The 23,333-nt window shown below is 41.8% G+C and overlaps 1 protein-coding gene across 3 annotated transcripts in view; it reads left to right on the forward strand.

Annotated features, from left to right (window-relative positions):
• Nucleotides 1–23,333, forward strand: part of Slc12a1 (solute carrier family 12 member 1) — a 79,586-nt gene that overhangs the window by 8,329 nt on the left and 47,924 nt on the right. Inside the window, exons 5-10 of one of the 3 annotated variants that reach the window (XM_031373641.1) lie at nucleotides 5,249–5,344; nucleotides 8,669–8,808; nucleotides 9,867–9,977; nucleotides 10,384–10,495; nucleotides 12,880–13,007; nucleotides 17,395–17,479. In XM_031373641.1, coding sequence (XP_031229501.1) covers nucleotides 5,249–5,344; nucleotides 8,669–8,808; nucleotides 9,867–9,977; nucleotides 10,384–10,495; nucleotides 12,880–13,007; nucleotides 17,395–17,479 — 672 coding nt within the window. Of the gene's footprint in view, nucleotides 1–4,623; nucleotides 4,720–5,248; nucleotides 5,345–5,808; nucleotides 5,905–8,668; nucleotides 8,809–9,866; nucleotides 9,978–10,383; nucleotides 10,496–12,879; nucleotides 13,008–17,394; nucleotides 17,480–23,333 lie in introns of all 3 variants that reach the window. The other 2 variants (XM_031373642.1, XM_031373643.1) reach the window with 2 other exon arrangements.

The raw sequence follows: 23,333 nt of genomic DNA on the forward strand, positions 1-23,333 counted from the left end.
GCTGCAGAAGATGAAGGTCACAGAAGTCATTTACACTTGAGCACTTTTTTTTCTGCCTCTGACAATGTCAGGGAGGAGAGATGGGGGCACTAACTCCTATGAGAGTGGAATTTTCCAGTTTTCCCAGTGAGTGAATAGTCAAATGACTAGTTCTAGCTTTCTATAGAGTTTCAAGCATGTGAGTGGGTAAAGCATATTCATTTCAAATAACTATTGTCACACGTTGGGATATATGATATTTGCATTTTATTTGCCTCAGATTAACCTGCTTATAAAGACTGGCAAAACTTCACTAAACAAAAAGCACTGGTGATAAACTGGTAAAGATGTATATACAAATACATATGTGCCCTGATTAAGAAAGTGCTGCATTATAGAACATTTTATAAAGAAAATAACTGTATTACTGCCACACACAAGCAGCACAAAGCAAATTCTCAAAATATTCCCAACTATAAACTTAAAATGATAGTTGAAATGATCTCAGTCATTGTAAATGATAACTTACAATGTAGGTAACCACATTTTTTCCTCCTTATAGATGGTTGTGAGCCACCATGTGGTTGCTGGGATTTGAACTCAGGACCTTCAGAAGAGCAGTCACTGCTCTTACTGGATGAGCCATCTCACCAGCCCTCACATTTTTTTCTGAATAGAAAAAAAGTCATATTATTCTAGGAATGATGACTTAATACTTTTTAATTACATTCCAATGAAAATGTTCAGTTGTATAGATTATTTATTAAAAATATAAAATTTATTTAGAAAGATTACTTGAGTTTTACCAAATTTCCTAATTTACTGTGATAATCAGCAGTGTTACGTTCTACAAGTGTGAGAACACTTGGCTTGAGTTTTGAGGAGAGACTCAGAGGGAATATTGATATGGAGAACCCAGAAGCTCAGCTGTGCCTTCATGCTGCTCAGGAAGATATCTCAATTCGTGTATGAAAAGTACGTGGTGTTATCCACCTCCTTCAACATGCCCTTTGAACCACCAGCTGACAACTGGAGCAGGAAGGCTCTGCTCTAACAGGGAGCACTGAGCCAGCTCCATCGGTTTTTTTCCATGTTTCTTGTTCAGCAGCTGCTATGTTCCTGACAAAAAGGCTGCTTGCTGGTTTGATGATGCGTAGCAAATGAATGCCTACAGCCGCGGGGTCCAAAATAAGTATATGCCGTTCCATGGAAAAGCTGCAGCTTAATATTGCCAAGGCTTTGCTCCAGGGCTTCATGCAAAATTAGGTTTTTAAGGGCAGTTTAGTAACTTATTGAGATCATCAAGGCACAGTTCTTTGTGTGGAGGTGTGAGTACAGACAGCCAACGGCAAGAGTAATGCTTTCTAATGTATGTATTTAACACCCATATGTTTGAGCAACAATCTGAACTTTAATCAGATCTTACTCTATTCTTCACAGCCAACCCAGTTTTACATTTATTACAAAGGCATAAAGGATCCTCTCTTTGCTAAGCAATTTGCTTCAGTTTTAGACACTAGCGTATCTAAACAAAAATTGTTTCATTTGTGTAGTTGAATCACCCATACAAGTCAGTAGAGTTCACTCTAACCTAATGGTGTGCGTTGGGTTTTCCCTTGGTTGGAGTCATTCGTGTTGTTCTTTCTCATGCTCTTTGAAGTCTCAGAACAGAAATTAGTGAGTAGCCAAAATTCTTATCAACTTACATAGTTCTAAACCTAAGCAAACTGGGTTGAGTCAACATTTGGTCCTATTTGGGTTTCTGTGGCGCTGGTTTTCTCACACATTTTGCTGACTTCCATGCTCACTGTTGCAGATATTCCTCTCTAGGGTTTGGATTGAATTTATATCCTCCTTCAGAGGCCTCATTCATTTTTGCCAAAACTTTCCAGCTCTTCATCTGGCACTTTCCCAATGTCAGCATCTTTGAGTTCAAGACTGTTGTATTGGAAAGCTCTTCTCAGGAGGGAGTCTTCTTATTGCGCTTCCTGCTCTTTAAGGCTCAATCTCTGGTACCATTTGAAGTGGCAGCTTATACAGACACACACACACACACACACACACACAGACACAGACACACACACAGACACAGACACACACAAACACAAACACATGCCCTTTGCCAGGGAAATGTCCAGGTGACGCTGCGTTCAGCTTACTTCTCTTTATATTAGAGAAGAAAAGACACAAATACAAGTATTTTCTTTGTGCTTTAGGCATAGTTTAGGGGGAGGGAAAACAATGTATTTTCAAGCCTGGACCCAGGAGATACATCAGGTAGAATCTGGTGATAGTAGTTACAGCCCACAGGCAGCCATTGTGGGACTCTGAGCCTGGGCTGCCCAATTCCTAAACACACGTGATAGACTGAGATGCTGATGCTGGCAACTTGTTCCTCTCTGCTGGACACCTTACTGGGGCAGCATCATCTCCAGTTAACTTAATCATTAAGCAGGGAAGCTGGGTGTGAAACATGTATGTGACCCAGAGCAAGTCACTCACACTCTCTTAAGTTTTACTTTGCAAGCAAAAACATAGGAAAATGAGTTAATTCTCCCCCCGATCAAGTATTTGAAGATACAGCTAAAAATTCTTGCTGAATGGGCAGATACAAGTTGAGATGGGCTAATGCTAAACTCTCATCTTGCAACAGGATGAGCAAGAGTTATCTAAGAGTGGAAAAGAAGACTGTAGAAGCCTGGGGATCACTTCCAAAGCTCTGAGCCCAGCAAATGTGGGCATTTTAAATAGGCATTTCCAGCACTCCCTGCAGTGGGTCACGCAAGGGCCACGTTCTGAGGAACCAACACACCAAAAGCTCTTTCAGCTACTTTCACCCTAGGAATTTTTGTTTTGTTTGTTGAATTGTGAGAAAGAAGCAAGCTTCTCACTGTTTTTAGATAGAAAGTGGTGATCAAACCATTTGCAGACATGTATGCAGCACAGTAGGGTGAGGCAGGGATCGCTCAGGAGACAAAGATGGGAAACTAATGGAGTTAGCCTGGGAGTAACGGCATGCGATGCGAGCTTGTGGGCCTGTACAGTGTCTAGAGTGTGTCAAATATCCATTCCCCAACATCTGAAAAGTAAAAGAACGTGCAGTGCCTGGGAATAACTTACATTTCATGGCACCAGCACCTGAGGTCACACAGGACAAGAGAAGCGGTGCTCCTCCCAGTGTCGCTAGAACACAAAACACTTAGTATGACTGTTTCTTCCAACCCTTTCTGAGGGTCTACGGCAGGGGTGCGGTGAAGTAGGAAGGCCTGCTTTATGTGTGGGAGAAAACAGCACAGAGCAAAACACTCTGGACAGAGCTGCTGAGCTCCCCAGAACCTTCTCCCTGGCTTCCGTATGAGCTGCTTTGGACAGGCTGTTATGGCAGAGAGGGGGCAAGTTTCCTTCTGTCCATCTTGGGTTCGTTCCCTGAGGTCTCACGCATTAGACTGCCAGACTGTTAGGCTAACAAGAAAACATGTTTATTAATGTATTGTGCACATACATGGGAGAACACCGTGGTGGTGGTGATTCAAAGGAATGCTTAGAACGCTTGACAAAGAGAAGGGAATTTGAGTTTCTAGGCTGGACCAGTGTGGGTAGAGCAGTTTGCTAGAAGAAAAGGACTGGTCAGGAAGGCTTGCTGGATTCCTGTGGAACCTTCTGCGGGCTGACAAGTGTTTGCACTTGTCTCTGCGGGTGATGTCAGTTCTTCTAGATAATGGGAGCAGGAACCCATTCACACATGCATGTGCCCACCTGGGCACATAGGAAAGCTGAGAGGTTTTCTCGTGCCTGCTCTTTATGTTCACTGTATAGCTTAAAAAAAAGAAAAACAAATCCTTATACTATGGTGATATATTCTAGCATGTTATATGCCTGCCTAAAGACACACACACACACATACACACACACACACACACACCACACACACACACACACACACACACACACACACACACACGCTGTTTTTTTCTTGAAACTAAAAATTTTGGACGTTGTAGGGTTCTCCTCACAGTCGCTGCCCTTCTGAACCGTAGTATCCTCTAGGGTGGTTTTTTCATCCCACTGTATTTGTGGTTTGCATCTCTCACACTGCCAACCATAGCTAAACATGCAGGAGACTTTTCATAAACACTAGCCTTTATGAGTGCAGTGGGTACGCTGACAGAATAACCTCTGTGAGTACTGCCCTTCGTACACCATGACAGGGATTTCACATATCCACTCAGTAATTTACCTGCCATTTGGGTGTCAGAAAATGAGTAAATTCTGATGTCACACAGCAAATAAGTGAATGTAGCTAAATTTGGTTCTGTCTGACTTACCCAGCTACCTAATGAACAGTTTGCTAATGAAGCCATTTACCTGGAAAGTTAGTATAACCTTCATTTACACTAACAGCTGGAGGCTGTGTAGAACTTCATCAAAGATCAGGTTCATCCTACATTTTGCCTGAATGGAATTGTTCACTCGGGGGCAACAGAGTTCTGAACATTCCAAATCTTGACTCTCTTAGTCCATGGTCAGCTTGTTAAATTCAAATGCGGTCTTTCAATGACTACATAGGTTTGTTTGCTTTTATGTAAATGACCCAATGAGCTGCTCCACCATTTAATCACACTTATTTTTCCTCTCTCAACTGAGGTCTCGGTGTGATTATCATCGGCTTAGCCGTGACAGTGACAGCCATCACAGGTTTGTCCACCTCTGCTATCGCCACAAACGGATATGTCAGAGGAGGTAATTAAAGTTGTAAGCCAGATCTTCATGTGGAAGGTAAAGGCAACGCAGGCTCCGATAGCTCACCACTGACCTTTCTGGGGTGTTTTCAAAGGTAATACAAGTTGGTTCCTTTCCTCTCACCAGGCAAAGGGGCGATGAAGACAAATGAAGAAGGATTTAACCTTTGTCAAATCCCCTACTTTCTCCATCAGGTTCCTCCCAGGCAAGAGAGAAGGTCAGATGTCATGTTTTCTCTTTCCCAGCCAGGGTAGTCTCTCTCCCAGGACACCAACAAAAGTCAGCTTTTCCTTTCCAGGGCTGCACTTTAGACTGGGTTGACTCTCGGATGCCACCCTTCATCATAATGAGCGCCTCTTGTACCTGATCTTCATGCCAGGCACAGCAGCTCTACCTTTGTACAAAGAAACCCCATTGGGCCTAAAGCATGGACCTGAAAAGTTAAATTAGCGGCAGCAGAGCTGGCAGGCGTAGGGGGTCCAAGGAAGAAGAGCGAAATGTAATACCTTCTGTCTTTCATTGCTAACAGGTCTTGGAGTTCTTATAATTCTCCTTTCCACCATGGTAACCTCTATCACTGGGTTGTCAACTTCTGCAATAGCAACAAACGGGTTTGTTCGTGGAGGTAAAATCTCTAAGATATCTAATATCCGCGTCACATGCTACGGGTAGGCACAAGTTTTCTATATACTTTCTTACTGATGGGCACAAGGAAGTGAGGAGGAGCTGAGTTCGGAGAGCAGCAAGGTGAGTGAAGTTCAAGTCCACCCAGGCCACGGCTAACAGAATCCTGGCACGTGATTGACATGATTGGCACCTGGTCCTGCTCCAGGTGGGCGGAGTCCTTGAGGACAGCTCTTGTTTTTCCAGGTCAATCTTGCTGGCGTTTATCAGGAAATGACTCCTCCATGTGGCTACAGTTTTAAAGTACAGTACATTTCAGGTGCTTCCCACACTGTCGTGGAATGGGACCGGTTAGAACGTTTCAGGTTTCTGCAGGGAGACTGACCTTTTGTGACCGCCGCTTCCTGAAGTAACGGTGATTTCTCTACCTGCTGGAGCCAAACACCTTTGTTGGGGGTTTTGCAGGTCTGGGAGTCATCATCATTGGCCTGAGCGTAGTGGTGACAACACTCACAGGTATTTCTATGTCGGCTATTTGTACAAACGGAGTGGTGCGAGGAGGTAAGACTTACTTCTCATTATAAGTTGTGCTTGCATATCCTATCTAGAGGTGTTTAATAACGAAACATGAAGATTTTATGTTGCTCACTGGGCCCCCAAGACTTGAAACAAAACAAAATAAAGCAAAATTTAAATAAAGGGGTAAAATTCTTCTCAATTAAAAATGGTGAGACTGGGCTGGAGAGATGGCTCAGTGGTTAAGAGCACTGACTGCTCTTCGGAAGGTCCTGAGTTCAAATCCCAGCAGCCACATGGTGGCTCACAACCATCCTTAATGAGATCTGATGCTCTCTTCTGGGGTGTCTAAAAATAGCTACAGTGTACTTACATATAATAAATAAATAAATAAATCTTTTTTTAAAAAAAAAAAAAAGAAGAAGAGACTGGGAGAAAGGGCCCCTTTGATCCATTTCCTGTGAGGAATCCCACTGGGCTCTCAGTATCTGGGTGAGCTACCCTGGTTCCTTCCTGGAGCTCCTCAGCCTGGTTGCTCCCCCAATATCCCATCTCATGGTGGTGATTTCCATAGAGCCAACGCTCTTGCACCCAGTTTTCAGGTTCTCCCTAAACACTCTGCTGCTATTGAGAGCCATCAACAAAAAGGAAATTAAAAAAAGAAAGAAAGAAACAAAGAAACAAAGGAAAAGAAAAGAAAAGAAACAAGGTTTCCAGGAGCAGGCAGGCCTGTGTAGAAAACAAAGTAGGTGAACCTGTCACAGTTCTAGTTGCCCTCAATGTGCTCATCAGGACGCCATTTTTGCCTTGCATTTCTTATAGGTTCCCCCTGCTTAGGGTTGGATGGTGGTGGTGGATGTTTCTGGTTTTTATGATTTATAATTGTCTTTAATTGTGTGTGTATGTGTGTGTGTGTGTGTGTGGTATATATGTGGCATGTGTCTGGTGTATATGGTGTGTTTGTGTGTTTATATGTGGTGTGTATTTCTGTCTGTGGTATGTGTATATGTGTTGTGTATATGTGGTGTGTGTCTGTGTGTGTCTGTGTGTGGTGTATATGTCTGTATCTATGGTGTGTGTCTGTGTGTGTGTGTGTATGTGTATGTGGAGTGTCTGCGTATGGTGTATATGTCAGTGTGGTGTGTGTGGGTGGGGTAGGGTGTTTTCAAATCAGTATAGAAGAGGCCAGAAGAGAGACTAGAGCTCACAGTAGTTGTGAGCTACTTAAGCTGGGTGCTACGACCTTGAGTCCTCTGTAAAAACAAGACACACTCTCAACCACTGAGCCATCTCTTTTGTACGGTTTCGGTATAGTGAGAGAATGTCTTACTCTGTGGGGCCAGACAACAATCTGCTGGTCTTAGCCTTCCAAGTTCCTTGATTACAGGCAAGAGTACCACCTCTGTCCCGCCCCCGCCCCCCCCCACCACTTCAGGGCCTTCCAAACATCACTCTACCCACAAGACACCTTTTCTCTCAACTGATATTTTATTCATTGATTTTTAAAAGATGTATCTTATTTTATGTGGATGAGTATAATGCCTGAAGCCATGTGTGTGCACAATGTGTATGCCTGGTGCCTGAGGTGGTCAGAAGAGAGCGTCAAATGCACGGGAACTGGCATAGCATATGGCTGTGAGCCACCACATGGGTGCTGAGAACTGAACCTGGATCCTCTGCAAGAGCAGCAAGTGCTCCCAACTGTTAAGCCAGTTCTTCAGCCCCTATTTGTCTCTTGGAGCTGTCCAGCCAGTTGGCTGAGCAAAGTTAACTATTAAAAATTCATGGGGATTGACTCTACCAGATAATACGTTCCATTCTGAGAACTGTTATCCATAGAGAGCACAGTTAGTCCCTTCTCTGTAAAAGGTGGCTTTGTTCTGAGTTGGCTTGTCATGTGTTGACTCTGCAGAACCCATGACTAGCTCCACCTAAGAAGTCACTGTGGTGTTTGTGTTCCTCATCTAGCCTGTTTGCCGGTTACTTGCTCAACCTATGAGGTGCTCCTGTTCAGTGTTCATGTCACAGGAGTGGGTGGCCATAGAGAAAGCTATTCTTTAATGTTCAAGGAAGAACACTGGCTCCAGGCCCTGCTTCCCCACATTTCCTCTCCATTTCCCGTTCTTATTGTGAGAATTCAAGCTTCCTTAGGCTAAAACCAGAAAACAAGAGTGGGAACACACACCCCAAGACCGATGCTCACTTTAATGACTAGCTATCAGAAAAGTTCATGCAATAGAATGGAAGTTAGAAGAGAAAAAGATCAACTACTTTGTTCTTCTGGGTCAGGGTTTTATGTAACCCAGCTTAACCTCAAATTTACTATAACCGAGGATAATCTTGCCTACCTAATATCCCTACCAATCACCTCCCAAGAGCTAGGATAACAGTCTTATGCCACAACACCAGAATAAAACAAGTTCTGCCATTTTGTTTTCTACCCTGGTCTGTCAGTTTCTGAAAATTTTGAATATAAAATTTTATCTATTATCTTATTAATTTGGATACTGTAGTGATTTTTTTTTTAAAAAAAAGACAGCACATTTGGGTAAGGTTTACTGTTATTATTTATAAAATTAAATTAGGATTCTACTGGTAAGTTTTGATAGATTGAGCTGTATTGTCACATAGTTTGTAGACTATGAACGGAGCACAAGGCAGAGCTAGCTACAAATACACATGATGACATAGGACTTCTAAAATTATTAGGACTCCGTAATATTCTTATTGGAATGATTACACTTGGAATTTAGAGACTGGAGATCTTGGCATCCTGCTCCAGCTGACACACGCCGCTCTCTTGTCGCAGGTGGAGCCTACTACCTGATTTCCCGGAGCTTAGGGCCCGAGTTCGGTGGGTCCATAGGCCTGATTTTTGCTTTTGCCAATGCAGTGGCTGTCGCTATGTATGTGGTGGGGTTCGCAGAGACTGTGGTGGATCTTCTCAAGGTAACTAAAGCTTCTCTTTGTACCCACAAACCAAACAATTCAACTTAGCTTTCTTTTACAGGGCCCTAGGGGATAGTTTTATGTCAAGATAAGAGGAGGAAAGTTCAGTATTAGGGGAAGGGGCCCCAGGCATGACCTCAGATGATCTGGCTTTGAGTTCAGCTCTCACCCTACCATCTAGGAAACATTAAACCAATTTCCTATCATCTCAGGCTTATTTTCTAAAGCTGAAAGAGGAGCTAAAATTACTGCTTTGTGCATTTCACAAGAGCTCATTACCGATCAGGTAAAAAGAATGTATATGGAGAATGTGTAAAATATGAAGCTTCAGGTAGAAGGCAGGCATTCTTTCCTGCAGCCACACTGCTGTTACTCACAAGGTTCCCAGCGGTGAAGAAAGTTTGAACGTGAGAAGAACACTCTGTACAAAATGAGGCCTTTCTCAGCTAGGTGTCCCTCCCAGCCACTTGCTCTCGGAAGAAGCTCTGTGAGCCCACGTAGTGTGGCAACGCCTCACCTTCCTCTCATGCTAATAAAAGGTCTGGCTGAGTTTTGATGGTAAAAAGTACCTCTATGGGGAAATTACATGAATAAATGAGCTCATTGTGTGTTTAAGGAATGCTCTCTTCAGGAGATACATTAGTGAGTCTGTGTTCTTTGTTCTTGAGTTAAACAACACTTATTTTCTGATATTCATATTGTAAACCACCCATTTTTATGCTTCTAAAATTCCCTTTGGCACATAAAAGTAATTAGTCTTTTTGCCAAAACACAACACAAAAGGTGTGGCATACATATTATATTTAATATGTAATAATAGCTCCCAAAGCTCTGACTAGAAGGAATTTCTAACAGCTCTAGCCCCTAGCCTTGCCTACTAAAGGCCTACATCACAGATAAAATTAGAATTCTTTTGACTTCTGGAACTTATGAATATTTCATTTTCTTATTATTCTATGTGGCCCCAGGTATTTGTGTACAGTATCTCTTCTTGTTGAATGTTGAAGACTGAGTGCAAAGAGCTATCTCTAATCATTTGAGTGATTCCCTTCCCCCAGGAGAGCGATTCAATGATGGTAGATCCAACCAACGACATCCGCATAATCGGTTCCATTACTGTGGTGATTCTTCTAGGAATCTCAGTAGCTGGGATGGAGTGGGAAGCTAAGGTGAGCATCTCTAAATAACACGGTGACAAGTGCTAGCCGGGCTCCAAGTTAATCACAACAATAAAAGGAACACCATACTCACAAAGAACAGCTCATTACAACAAAAGACGTTAAATCCACACTAAGCGGGCATCATAACACTAAGTCCCAAGTCTGGTCAAGACTGCCTTGTTTCACCTTGCTTGCTGCCATTGTGGGGAGACAGCCAGCAAGACTGATGCACTTTCAAGCACAACCATTGTTCAGAATAGCAGCACCACACACTGCAGACCCAGGTCTCATCCTTACTCTCTGAGCAGAGAGGAGGGCAATATATTAAGCTTCATCTGTGCAATGAGGATGTCCAGATTTTAATAGTCAGTATGGGTATTGCTTCTAAGTTGGCCCCTTCCCTGTGGTGTCACAGGCTCAAGTGATTCTCCTGGTCATTCTTCTCATTGCCATCGCAAACTTCTTCATTGGAACTGTCATTCCGTCCAACAATGAGAAGAAATCCAGAGGCTTCTTCAACTACCAAGGTAAGTGTGACCAATGACAGTTACCGCTCAGTACATGTGTCTATACTCTTCTCCCCATTATTACCTTTCTCATCCCATCCCCAGCCACTAGAATTCCAGTGTGATCCAGGAAAGGGCCTTGAACTGGAGTCAGGAGGCCCCCTTGGGTTGGGTCTTGACTCTTGATCATCAGCTGAACAGGTTATACATATCTTGTTCAGTTCTTAGATTTCTCCACTAAATGAATAATGACCACATCCTGAGGAAAGTTTAAAGTAAATCTGCAAAGTATTTAGCATTTAAAAGTAATTTTGAAAAGTCAATCTTTTTTCCATTGAAGATGTGAGAGTCTCTTATAAATCCTTGAATATTGGGTGGTCACTGGATGGTTAAACAGTAAGAATAGAAGCTACATGTAGGGAAAGAAAACTTGGAGCTGGGAAAAATGATCGACTATTGCAGAACACTAATGTTAAATCAAGTCCTCTTGTCTTCCCGGGAGACTTTGTAAAGATCTAACCTTGCTGGACATAACCTGCTGAGCAACACTGCCAAGCTTTCAAGCACTATGGGTTTGGGGACTGGTGAGATTGCTCAGCCTTTCATAGCAGCTCACAACCTCTGTTAACTCCAGTTCTGGAGGATCTAGCACCCTCTTCTGGCCTCTGTAGGCACCAGGCAGTCAAACAGTATACAGACATGCCTACAAGGAAAAACACAAACATTTGAAAAAAAAAGGTTATGGGCGAACTACTTGTGTACCTCCTTGTGATCTCACCACAGCCATGCACATTTGACCTTTTTCTCCCCTATTCTGCTTCTCCTGCTTTCTTACTTTCTAGCTAGCTTACTCAAGAGCACACAGCTGAGGTACACATCATAGACATGTACATATACATCATATACATCTACATCTGCATCTACATTTTCATATCTTCATTATATTTCAGTTGTCAGTACCTGTGATGCCCCTCACCATTTTTAAAGCCACATGGTCCTTTTATTTGCTTTTCTCTGCAGTGGTTATTTTATTTTATTTTATTTTATTTATTTATTTATTTTTGGTTATTTTATTTCTCCAGGCTTTACTATCCTTTCTTTTCTTTCCCCTACTTGGCATCTTCTGATGTCTTCATTTCTCTTTCCTCCTTTTCTCATCCCACATTCCCTTCTTTCTCCAATTTCTTCCTCTTTTTCTTCTTTCTGCCTTTTCTCAAGATTGTTTCCTTTTTGTCTAAGCGACTGGGTGACAGTCTCCAGCTTTGTTAGTCCTAGTCTCTGAGAATTTGGTAGAGGGACCTAAGGTCTGAACTCTGGAAGGAAGAGCTGAGAGAGTAGAAGACTAAGCCAGCCTCCTTCCCACTGCTCCCCACAGTTCATGGAAGGCCTAGAAAGGCAGACTGTTTAAAGACACATAGACTTGAGAATGTGACTCTGAGTGGGTAGGTGAGTGTGGGTGGTATATTTGTGAAGGAGCCAACATGATCCTGCAAGAATTATGGGGGTTCTGGCAATATTTATTTATTTTTTATGTATTTTAATGTAATTTTTTTCATACAGTGTACTCTGATTACGGTTTTTCCTCTCACAACTCCTCCCCAATCCTGTCAACCTCCCCACATGCAGAACTCCATGTCCTCTCTTCCTCTCTCTTTTTAGAAAACAGGAAAATAAACAGACAAACAAAAACAGAATAAAAACTAAAATCAAAGAAAACTAACTAGAAACACACACATTTACACACACACACACACACACACATACACACAAAATCCAGCATGCTAGTGGTGGCACTCACCTCTAATCCCAGCCCTTAGGAGGCAGAGGCAGGCAGATTTCTGAGTCTGAGGCCAGCCTGATCTAGAGACTTCCAAGACAACCAAGGCTTCACATAGGAACCCTGCCTCAAAACCCAAACAAACAAACAAAAACCATTAAAACACAGAATTGGAAACCCATAATATTCAAACAAAGCAAAGCAAGGCTAGAAAAAAAAAAGGCCAAATGAAACAATACAAGACAAAATGTTTTTTAATATAACCTTGAGTTTCTTTTGTATTGGTCAGCCATTGCTCTACAAGGGGCCTCTCATAAGTATGGTTTGTGTGCCCAGTGAGACTCTACTGGAGGAGACTAATTTTTCCTTCTGCAAGAATTTCTTATCCCTTTCCTATTTCTTTTGTACTCCAGAAGGAGAACAAGCTCTGTCTAGGGGATCTAAGACTTAAATGTGTACCTACAATGATAGACACCTTAGTACTCAAAAAAGAATAACCAACAGTTTCAAGTTGACTCTGCTGCAATTCTAAGGATCTGTTTCCACTTAGAAACACAGGTGTCAGGAGTGTACACTTCCACTGTGTGGAAAACCCAACACAGTGATATTCCTCTCCCTTCCATTTCAGCATCTATATTTGCGGAAAACTTTGGGCCAAGCTTCACAAAGGGGGAAGGCTTCTTCTCAGTCTTTGCCATCTTTTTCCCAGCTGCTACTGGGATTCTTGCCGGGGCCAACATCTCTGGAGACCTGGAGGTATGTAGTCTCCTCTGCTCTGTAACTCTGTGGTGGGAGTGTGCTTTGAGCATGAGAAGTTGTACAACTAAATGTGACTTAGAACATGACAAGTCCCAGAGACTCAAGTGTGAAGGTTTCCATATGATTTCCTAGTTATCGACAAGCTCTTTCTCACTCTCTCCCTCCTTTCATTCTAAATATGGCCTCTTAACAATATAGTACAATTCTGAAGTCTATGTTCAGTGGCATACACAAATAGTACATTCACAGTAGGTTATTTTCCAATAAAACGAACATAGTTCAGTGAGTTGTTCTAAGAAACACACCTCCCCTTTTAAAATGGGGACATTATACAAGACATTTGAGAGAAAACAAAACCAACAGCAACCAGCCACAGGAACTCTTAGACCTCAGTTCACAGCATTAAGTGCTACAGGGATTGTTGTATCAGCTACAATGGTGATTCCCATATTTTATAGAGGATCACTTACTAGGTACAGCCAAAACAAAACCAGACTTTGTGTTTCTTGCACATATATGTTGGCAATCACAGGCCACCCAAAGAAATTTAGAAAAATCCACTTCAAAGGGTATCCCAGGGACTTTGAGAACTATCCTGTGTCACCTCTACCTTGAGGTATATCCCCATCTTCAAGGTCCTAGATGATTAATCACTTCCTGGTTCACACTCTACCTACTATGAAGGAGATTGGGATCATAAAGGTCAGCTTGGATGAATCACTTCTGCTGATATCCCTTTGGTCTGGATTTTGACTATGTCCTTACCTAGCTTCAAAGGATTCCTCAAAACACATTCTGAAGAAGAGCAACTCTGTACCCCAATAAAATCTGAGGGGTTCCAATATTACAAGGAGAAGGCTTAGAAGACAGTAAGAGTCTCTTTTGAAAAAAAAAAAAAAAGACACAAATCTTAACACACAAAAAAAAGAAGACACAAATCTTAACTCAACATATTTATAAAAAATTTCAGAAGATGAGTATTTGCAAGAGTCATCAGGAGATATGTATTAAATGAAAAACACGCATGGGCCAATCAATGGGGTTGTATAACAAAGATACCAAACAAATAGCTGTTAGGTTTGGTCAGGGTTTGTTTCTTCAAGGAGGAACTTGAGGAAAAAGGCTGGAAGTTGATTACCAGGCAAGAACAAGGCAATCCTGGGCAGAGGAAGCATGCAGAGTCTGGTGTGAGAAACCTGAGGAGAGCAGGGAGTCTCTTGCACAACAACTGGAGAAAACCTGATGAGGCTGGAGAGCCTCAGAGCTTCACTCAAAGGGAGCTGCTGGGACGATGCTCTCTGGAGCATCAAATAAATACTGTAGAAGTGGAGACTCTGCCTTTGGGTTTTCATCCTCTATCTTCAGAGATAGCATGGTCTTAGTAGATACTAGCTGAGTGAGTGGATTAAGGCATTTAGATTTATTATACTAGCGATCCACCATCATGGTAAACTCCTGAGCAGAGAGTCGATGGCAGAAGAAAGGTCATGCCAGAAGTCAAAAAGTCAAAAACTTGTTCAAAATGGTTCAGCTCCTTTCCTCACTTAATAAAATTTAGTTATGAACTCCTGTTTTTTTCTCTATGTAGGAAAGTATCAGAGTTCACTGATACAAGCTTCCAGAAGTTACTGGCAGGCTTTTAAATTGAAAAATATTGTACTTTCTTTAGACTCCTTAAAAACGAGGTGCTTAGTCAATTCATCTTACTTCATGACTGAATTAAGGCCATGCAGGAGAGAGGTAAAAAACTCTGCTTTGGTTAGAGTTAGAAACAATGGAAAGAATGTCTTTTATTAGAAGCCATTACAGATTCTATTCCATTCTGTGCTTTTAGCACTGGTTTCATCTTATTGGATTGACATTATGATATAGTAGATGAGGAGGCTTGGATTTAACAAACGAGGTTAAAACAGGTGACTTCCTCCCAACTCCTATCCAGTTATGCTCAAATGGAGTTGCCTTTGTCACCCAGATCCCATAAAATTTTTATGTGGGGTGAGCATGTGCCTGCTTGTGTGTGTGTGTGTGTGTGTGTGTGTGTGTGAGTGTGTGTGCTTGTGAAGGCCAGAGGTCAGTATGGACACTTGGTTTTGCTTTGATATACTGAAACCTGGGGAGTATCAACTAGGCTAGACTGGCTGGCCAATGAGCTCCAGCCATCCACCTGCCTCACCTCCCCAGTGCTGGGATTATCAGTGTACCCTGATACTTGTTTGTTTCTTCCTTTAAACATGGATTCAAATAATTGAACTCAGACCCTCATGCTTATGCAACCAATACTTTACTGAACCACCTCCAAGTTCCCAAAACATTCTTAAGCAATGAAATACAATGAAAACACTATGTAAGTTAGGAGATTAAGTAGGGCTCATCTCAGCCACCCTTCCCTCACCTCCTTCCTAGGAGCTGTTGTTGTGTTGCACACACCTGCTCGTTGGCACTGGAGACAATAGTGTGGAGGGATACAGGTATACAGGTGTACCAGCAACATGCTTCATGCAGATTGGAGCACATGGATTAGTAGCTGCATAGAGCTGGTTACACCCATGCAGGGCAATTTCACTTGGTTAAGTCATGATCTCCAGTGTTCGGGTTGCATCAGCATTCACCAAGTATGACCTTTCTGATTGACTTGATCATCATATTTAAAAACCAATGCTCAAATTTCACTTGCCTATATTGAGTGCTTGTGTGTATTGATGAGACTCATGTCTTCCAGTTAGGAGACTACTGACTGCTGGAATTGTACTTTTCTCTATTTGGTATTTACTGACTCCTTCTGAATGCTGAGGTAACTGCCATGTATAAGAAGCATGCTTGAAAATATTTGTATAAAAATTTAATTAAATACAATCCAATATACTGCTTGGAAGTTGGTTTGATATAATTTAGCAGTCTCTTTTCCAAATAATGTATAATGTGGTAAATGAAGTATCAGGTGTATGTGTACATCAACTCAATGTATGTCTATGCATTTATAAGCAAGAAAAGAGCTCACATCTGGCATAGGCTTGACCTTACCTTATAAAATGAAGAATTTTGAGAGAGTGGAGAATTTAGTAAGTGATCCTTTTTGCTCAGCCAGAAAGGTTTTTCATTTGGTTGGTGGTTTGTTTGTTTGTTTGTTTGTTTGTTTTCATTAAAGACAAGCCTAAGCTCAGTATAAAACCCACATATACCCAGATATTGTCAATATACCTGATCTGTTTGTGTGTCTGATGCATCTACATACAATTCACAAGGAAACAGAGGTCTGTTGGACTTCTATAACACCCCTTTCAGTGGGAGTTCAACACTTTTTAGTTGAGCACTGAGTTTTTGTTCATTTGTTTTTGTTGTTGCTTTTTTAACATTTGGATTTATTAAAAATAGAACAATATTTCTCTTTTTCTTTTTTATTGAAAATAGATTTTTTTCATATGATATATTCTGATTACAGTTTCTCCTCCGCTACTTCTCCTAATTCCTCCCTACCCTTTCTCCCATCCAGATCCACTCTCTTTCCATCTCTTTTTAGAAAACAACAGGCACTAAGGGTTAATGATAAAATGAAATAAAATAAATCAAAATGAAAAAATATAGAACAAAATAACCAAACAAGAAAAAGTAAAAAAAGAAAATCACACATACACATGAAATGCATATAGACAGAGATATACACATTCACAGACACAAGAATCCCATGAAAATACAAAACTGGAAGCCATAATATACCCATAAAGGACTTATAACCAAACAAACAAACCTGCCTTACCATCACAAGACAAAGAACCCCCAAAGGCGCTGTTGAGATGGTTTTGTGTTGGCCATCTTCTGCGGTGCATGGGGCCTACCCTTGAGATTGCTTTGTTTCCCCAGTGAGACTCCCTTGGAGAAAACTAATTTCCCATTTGCAAGTGGCTATCAATCGGAGATTGCTTCTGGGTTGGGGATAGGGCATGCGTGCCCTTCTCTTTTCAGCTCTAGGACCTCATCTGGTACAGACTGGTGCAAGCTCTGTGATTTATAGGCAGCACCAGGTTTTATATTCCATTGTTCACTCTAAATCAGAGGATCTGAACCTGTAGTCATGACCCCTTTGGGGGCCGCATATCAGATATTTACACTATGTTTCATAACAGTAGCAAAATCGTACTTATGAAGTAACAGTAAATAGTTTTATGGCTGGGGATCACCACAACATGATGAAGTATATTAAAGGGTCGCAGCATCAGGAAGGTTGAGAAGCACTGACAGTCTGCCCAAACACTGTCCACTTTGCGCTTTTGTTAGATGGTTTCTTTAGCTTTGATTTAGGGAGCATAGTTTAACATTTTGAGGAAACAACTCCTAGCACTCCGGTCATTATTCAGTTTATTCTCTCCTCTGCATATTTTTTCCACAGGATCCCCAGGATGCCATCCCCAGAGGGACCATGCTGGCCATCTTCATCACCACCGTTGCCTACATAGGCGTTGCTATTTGCGTAGGTAAGAGAAACATCTCTGACCTCAGAACTGCAAGGAGCCCAGTGGTTCTTTGTGTCTGATGGACTTCAATGGAACATAAGTAAGCAGAAAGGTTTTTGTTTTTGTTTTTGTTTTTTAATGCAGCAACTTTAATTCCTTTCTTAGTACTGAAGGGTTTGTATCTTGTAGGGGTGAGGGGTGATGCAATTGAAATGCAGTACAGGCATCTTCAGTTCAGTACCCCGGGGGTGGGGGGGCTAGGGGGGCTTGCCACCCTTGGTGACTGTAGTGCTAAGAAAGCTAGCACTCCCAACACTTAGTTCTCTTGCCCTGTGAGGTAAGTGAGAACCAGAGCAGAGAAAAGTAGTAAAAAAAAAAAAAATCAAACAAAACCCAAACTCAAACAAATCATGAAAGATGGAGAATTCACAACATTATAGCCAACTTGGAAGTGTCATTGACACCGACTGCCAGGAAATCAGAGCAGCCCCAGCTGTTAGCAGTGTGGAAGCCAGCTCCATGCATCTCAGTGAGCAGAGCGTGCGTATGTGCCTTTCCTTCTGCTCACAGGCAAGCTTTGTTTCTACCTGCTGCCTGAAGCCACACCTCCTCTTAGGGCCATTGCACACTTATGCCATAGTTGGAAGGAAGGAGTATGTTTTCCAACAGGCAGAGAAGAACTCTCTTCAGTGCAGAGTGAGGATTACAGGCCCACGTTAGACGACTAGAGAAGCCTGGTGGCCATTTGACCAAAGAGTAGACTCCAGTGGTCCTCTGCTTAGTATAAGAAAAACTGGGAGAGTCTGTATATCTTAAATTGGTTTCTGAAGAAAAAATGAAAACCAAAAAGCAAAATGCTAAGACTGTTGCCTATCTTGCTGCGTGATTCACTGTCCTGTGGCATTCAGAGCTGGGTTACACAGGAAGACATTTTCTGAGTCAATGCCTTAGGACATCAATGACTAAAGAATAACATTGAAGCCACCCGACTTTAAGTCTTCCAAATGTGGTTTTAGGCGAGCATATGTGGGCTTAAGAAATAGAAAAGTTGAGGGAATGAGTAGCCAGAGAGCTCATCTGAGAGGCTCTTTGAGTTTCAGGTGGCAATTTGTGTCTGTACTTTGTCATAAGGAATCGATGGTAACAGTGGCTCACTTGTGGCCTGGTGTCTCAGGGCTTAGGAGAGATCTCTTTTGTAGGTCACAAAAGATGTAGTTCCAAAAACATGGTTGGATATAAAGTAACCAGTACAAAGAGGCAAAATCTAGGTGGATAATTTTTCTTAACCATCAGCAGCCATAAGTTCAAAGTATACAGAGAGGCTAGCTAGCAGGGCACCCTTCAAGCCTGTGATAAAATGCTTTAGGAATTTCATGATTGACAGAAGAATATACTTAATTCGCACCCCCTGTAAAGAATTCCTTTTCTTTCTTTCTATCTATCCATCTATCTATCTATCTATCTATCTATCTATCTATCTATCTATCTATCTATCTATCTGTGATATATGTATGCTCACATGTATGTCTGTATGAATGTGCATTTGTGAGTGCAGATCATGTACACCAGGACATGCATGAAGATCAAAGGACAGCCTCAGGTAGGTCCTGGCCTTAACCCTCAATTAAAACAGGGTCTCTTTGTTGCTTACTGCTGTGCACACCAGTCTAATTGACCTGCTGTCTTATAGACAATCACTTGCCCCCCCTTCCCATCTCGGGACAGGAGCACTGTGACACCAGGCCTAGCTTTACATGGGTTCTAAGGGTTCAAAAGAAAGTGCTCATGTATGTGCAGTGAGCACTTTACTCACTGAGCAATGTCTCCAGCTCCTGTCCTAATGTAAAGGCTTATCTAGGATTAGAGCCAGTAACCTCTCACACCAGAAGCAAAAAGCACACCCTCAGGCCAATGAGCCACCTTGAGAGCTGTCTTAAAGGTAATAGTGATAAAGACAACTCTGAAAAGAGTGAAAAGGCAAAATGAACAGCTTTATTAAGCTGGCATTTTGCTTACAAAGAACCTACCTTTTATATATTTTTTTAAAATACTTACATGTAGTTTACAGGTATGTCTATATATTCCAATAACTATCAAATACATAATGGCAGAGATTACGGTCAGAAAAACTCATAGGGATAGTAAAAAATTAAAATATATACCGAGTCTCTTTTCTTTGTTTCATTTCCTGATGTCGTATTCATATACATCATTGCATCTTCTCATCCATGTCCCATGGCACTTTCCTATACTCCCTTTCCATCCATTTGTTGCACTCTCTCCCTCTACTCTACCATCATATACATGTATATGTGTAGGCATATGTCTATGTCTACATATGTGTAGGTATGTATGTAGATACACACCGATTTAGATCTAAATTCTCACGTGAAAGGAAACTTGTAATCGCTATCTTTCTGCATCTGTCTTATTTTGCTAGGCATGACAATTTCTAGTTTCAGCCATTTTCTGTCAAGTAATATAATTTTCTCCTTCGGAACATTTGTTGCTCATGAGAAGGACCTGGGTTCAGTTCCTAGAACCTACATGGGGACTACCAACCATCCATGACTCCATTTTTTCGGGACTTCAGTGCCTTTTTCTGACCTCTGAGGGACCAGGCACATACATGACACACATAAATAGATGCAGGCAAAGCATACTTATACACAAAAAGAAATAAGTAAATCTAAAACAAAATTTTGTTTTTTAATACAGTTCTGTTTCTGAGAATCTACCCTGGAGAAATATTCTAAGATTTAGAAGAAAAAGTTAATGCATAAAGATATTCGTCAGACAATGTTTATGGTATAAAATAATGGAAGTATTCAAATGTGTGAAATTAATGAAATAGAAAGAAGTCTGATTGTCTCATCATTAATATTAATGGTTACTTAGGGAATATTAATATTTTATCCCAAACATTGCCTTTTAAGTTATTTTGTTCAGTTCATATACAAAGAGATGGATACCATTATAACATCCACATAGGCATTTGTCAGTACACTTGGTTCTGCGTATTCCCACTCCCCTCCCGCCCCCCACGCTCTTCCCCATGCCTTCTCCCTGCCTCTCTCTTCTCCACGTCAGGTCCTGCTTTCCTCTTACCTGGATCCCATTAGCCTCTCTATTTCTCACCTCTGTTCTCCCATAATCTCCATTCTAGCTACATGACCTATAAACACACATACACACATGTGCATGTATGATTTTAATTCTAGATACACACATGTTCATGTATGATTTTTAATTCTATATTCTACGTCTGAAAAAAAACATGCAGTATTTGTCTTTCTGGGGATGGTTTGTGTCACTCAGCATAATGATTTTCAAATGTGTCCACTTTTCTTCCACTGTCATAATTTCATTTTCATTCTGACAGCATAAAATTCCACTATGTAGACATAGCACACTTTCCTCATCCTCTCATATGCAGATAGACATTGAAGCTACTTCCATGTCCTGACTATTGTGGACAGAGCAGCTGTAAGCATGGATGTGCACATACCTTTGTGCTATGTCTACCTAGAACCTTTTGGATATATATCCGAGAGTATATCTGGGTCCATCAATCTATTTTCATTTTCTTAAGCAATATTCATACTGGTTTCCATAAGGAACTACACAAGTTTACATTCCCACCAACAGTGACTAAGAACTCATCTCTCGCCATATCCCCAGGAGCCCATGTCATTCTTGCTTTCTTTTTTCTAAATTTATTTTATTTTTGATATTACGCTTTAGTTACATGACCCCCCCTTCCCTTTTTTTTTGTGTATAATGTTCCTTTAAACATCTTCTGCAGCGTGGGTTTGGCGAACATCACTGCCTTAGTCTGTGCCTGTTGTGAGATGGCCTTGTTTCTCCACTGATTCTAATAAATAACTTCGGTGGATATGGCAGTGTTGGTCAACAGTTACTTGCTTTGGAACATTTCAAGTTTTCTTGGCTTTCAGGATGGCCTGTGAGATGTCTGATGCTATTCTGTTGCTTCTGCCTTTGTAGATAAGTTGGCACCTCCCCTTTACAGCTTTGAAAATGTCTTTTGCTCTGTCTTTTTGACATCTCGATGGAGCGTCTTCTCTCCTCACATCTATTTGGAGCCTTAAATGTTTCTGGAGCTTGAATGCCTGTGTCTTTCTCTAAATTTAGAGAATTTCTGTTATAATGGGTAGGGTTTTTTTACACCTTTAGTGCTGGCCTCTTTTTTCTGTGCTGTGGGTCTGAGCTTTAGTGTCTTATTCATCCCAGAGCCCTTGGAAGTGCCCATGCTTGTTTGGTCCTGTGCTGACATCTGAGGGCCATGCTCCATCAACTCCACCCTCCACCTCTGACATTCTTCCCTCTGCTTTTGAGGTTCCCTGGGGACCAGTCCCATGGCAATGTTTATTTCAGCCACTGGCCTTTTCATTTTCAAAGCTTCTGTGTTTTTGTTTGTTTGCTTTGCTTTGCTTTCCAAAAATCTCAGTTTCCTTGCTGACATTTTCACCTGTATTGCTGATCTCCTTCTCTGTTTTTTTCCTGTGTTTGCTGTTTCCTCTCTGTGGCCTAGATCAAACTCATCTGATAGTTTGTATCTTCTTTTAGGTTATTGATCATATTTACCAGAAAACTGAAGTTGTCACCTAGCATTTTGCACATGTTGGTGTCTTTGGGGTTTTTTTTTGTTTTTTGTTTTGTTGTTTTTGGTTTTTTGAGACAGGGTTTTTCTCTGTATAGCCCTGGTTGTCCTGGAACTCACTCTGTAGACCAGGCTGGCCTCGAACTCAGAAGTCCGCCTGCCTCTGCTTCCCAAGTGCTGGGATTAAAGGTGTGCACCACTACCACCCTCCCTCTACCCCCCACTTCCCCACTCCCACACCCCCCACCCTCCCACCCCTGGCTGTGGCTGGTGTCTTTGGGTTTAACACTTGTGGAGTTAGATCTCTTGGAAGAGACATGCTGCTGACTTTTTGAAATTTCTTTTGTTTCTCTGTTGTAATTTATGAATCTCCTGGTTTAGGTATCTCTTCTGGATGACTTTTTTTTAAAGGGGCAGGTCTTTCTTATTTAGTCACTTACTCTCAGTCTCAGTCTCTACTACGAATCAAGAAGGAGGGAACAAACCTCTGTACCCACAAAAACATCAAACCACGGGAAACACAGAAATCCATCTAAAGTCAGTTATAGCCACTGATATATCACCAGTGATCATGAACTGAGGATGACACTACTTCAGAATGTGCTATAAAATGAGAAATAAATGAGATACAGGAAAAGCTGGAGAAAAATGAAAATGTGGAGGAGAAGGAGAGGAGAGAAGAGAGCAAAGAAAGAGGGGTGGAGGTTGGGGGTGGCGGAGTGGGAGGGATGGGAGCAGCCACAGCCCTGAGATGGAGGTAGAGGACCTCACTTGGCCTGCCAACGGCTCCCAAGGGCTGGAGGGTGCAGCTGCTGGTTTTACACGCACCCCTAGAACTCTGAATCTCATTGGCAAAACAGGCTCTCTCTTTCTCTCACTGCTGCTGCCTCATGAGCTGGTGAAATCTCTGCCTTTCCAAATAGTATAAGGGGACTGACTTTTAAGCACAGGAGGGCTTTGGGCTTGTCCCGAGCGGGGTTGGGGGCGGGGACTGCCTGATCTTAATCTATCTTATCTTTTGGAAGTGGTCCCTGAGTCCCGTTACCCAGTTGTTATGGGCCTGTGCGGGTGCAGCTTTGTTGGGCTTGCTTCGGTGCAGCGATGCATCTGTGTTTAGTGATTTTCCTTTTCACAATTCATGGATTCCCAATGCTTTCCCCACAGTTCCATTTGGGATGAAGTCTAATATTTTGTATTCCATGTTTTTCCACCAGTGCTCACATAGGCAAACACTGTTCAAACAACTTTCCAGGA

Source organism: Mastomys coucha, unplaced genomic scaffold (genome assembly GCF_008632895.1).
Source record: "Mastomys coucha isolate ucsf_1 unplaced genomic scaffold, UCSF_Mcou_1 pScaffold15, whole genome shotgun sequence".
Lineage (NCBI taxonomy): Eukaryota > Metazoa > Chordata > Mammalia > Rodentia > Muridae > Mastomys > Mastomys coucha.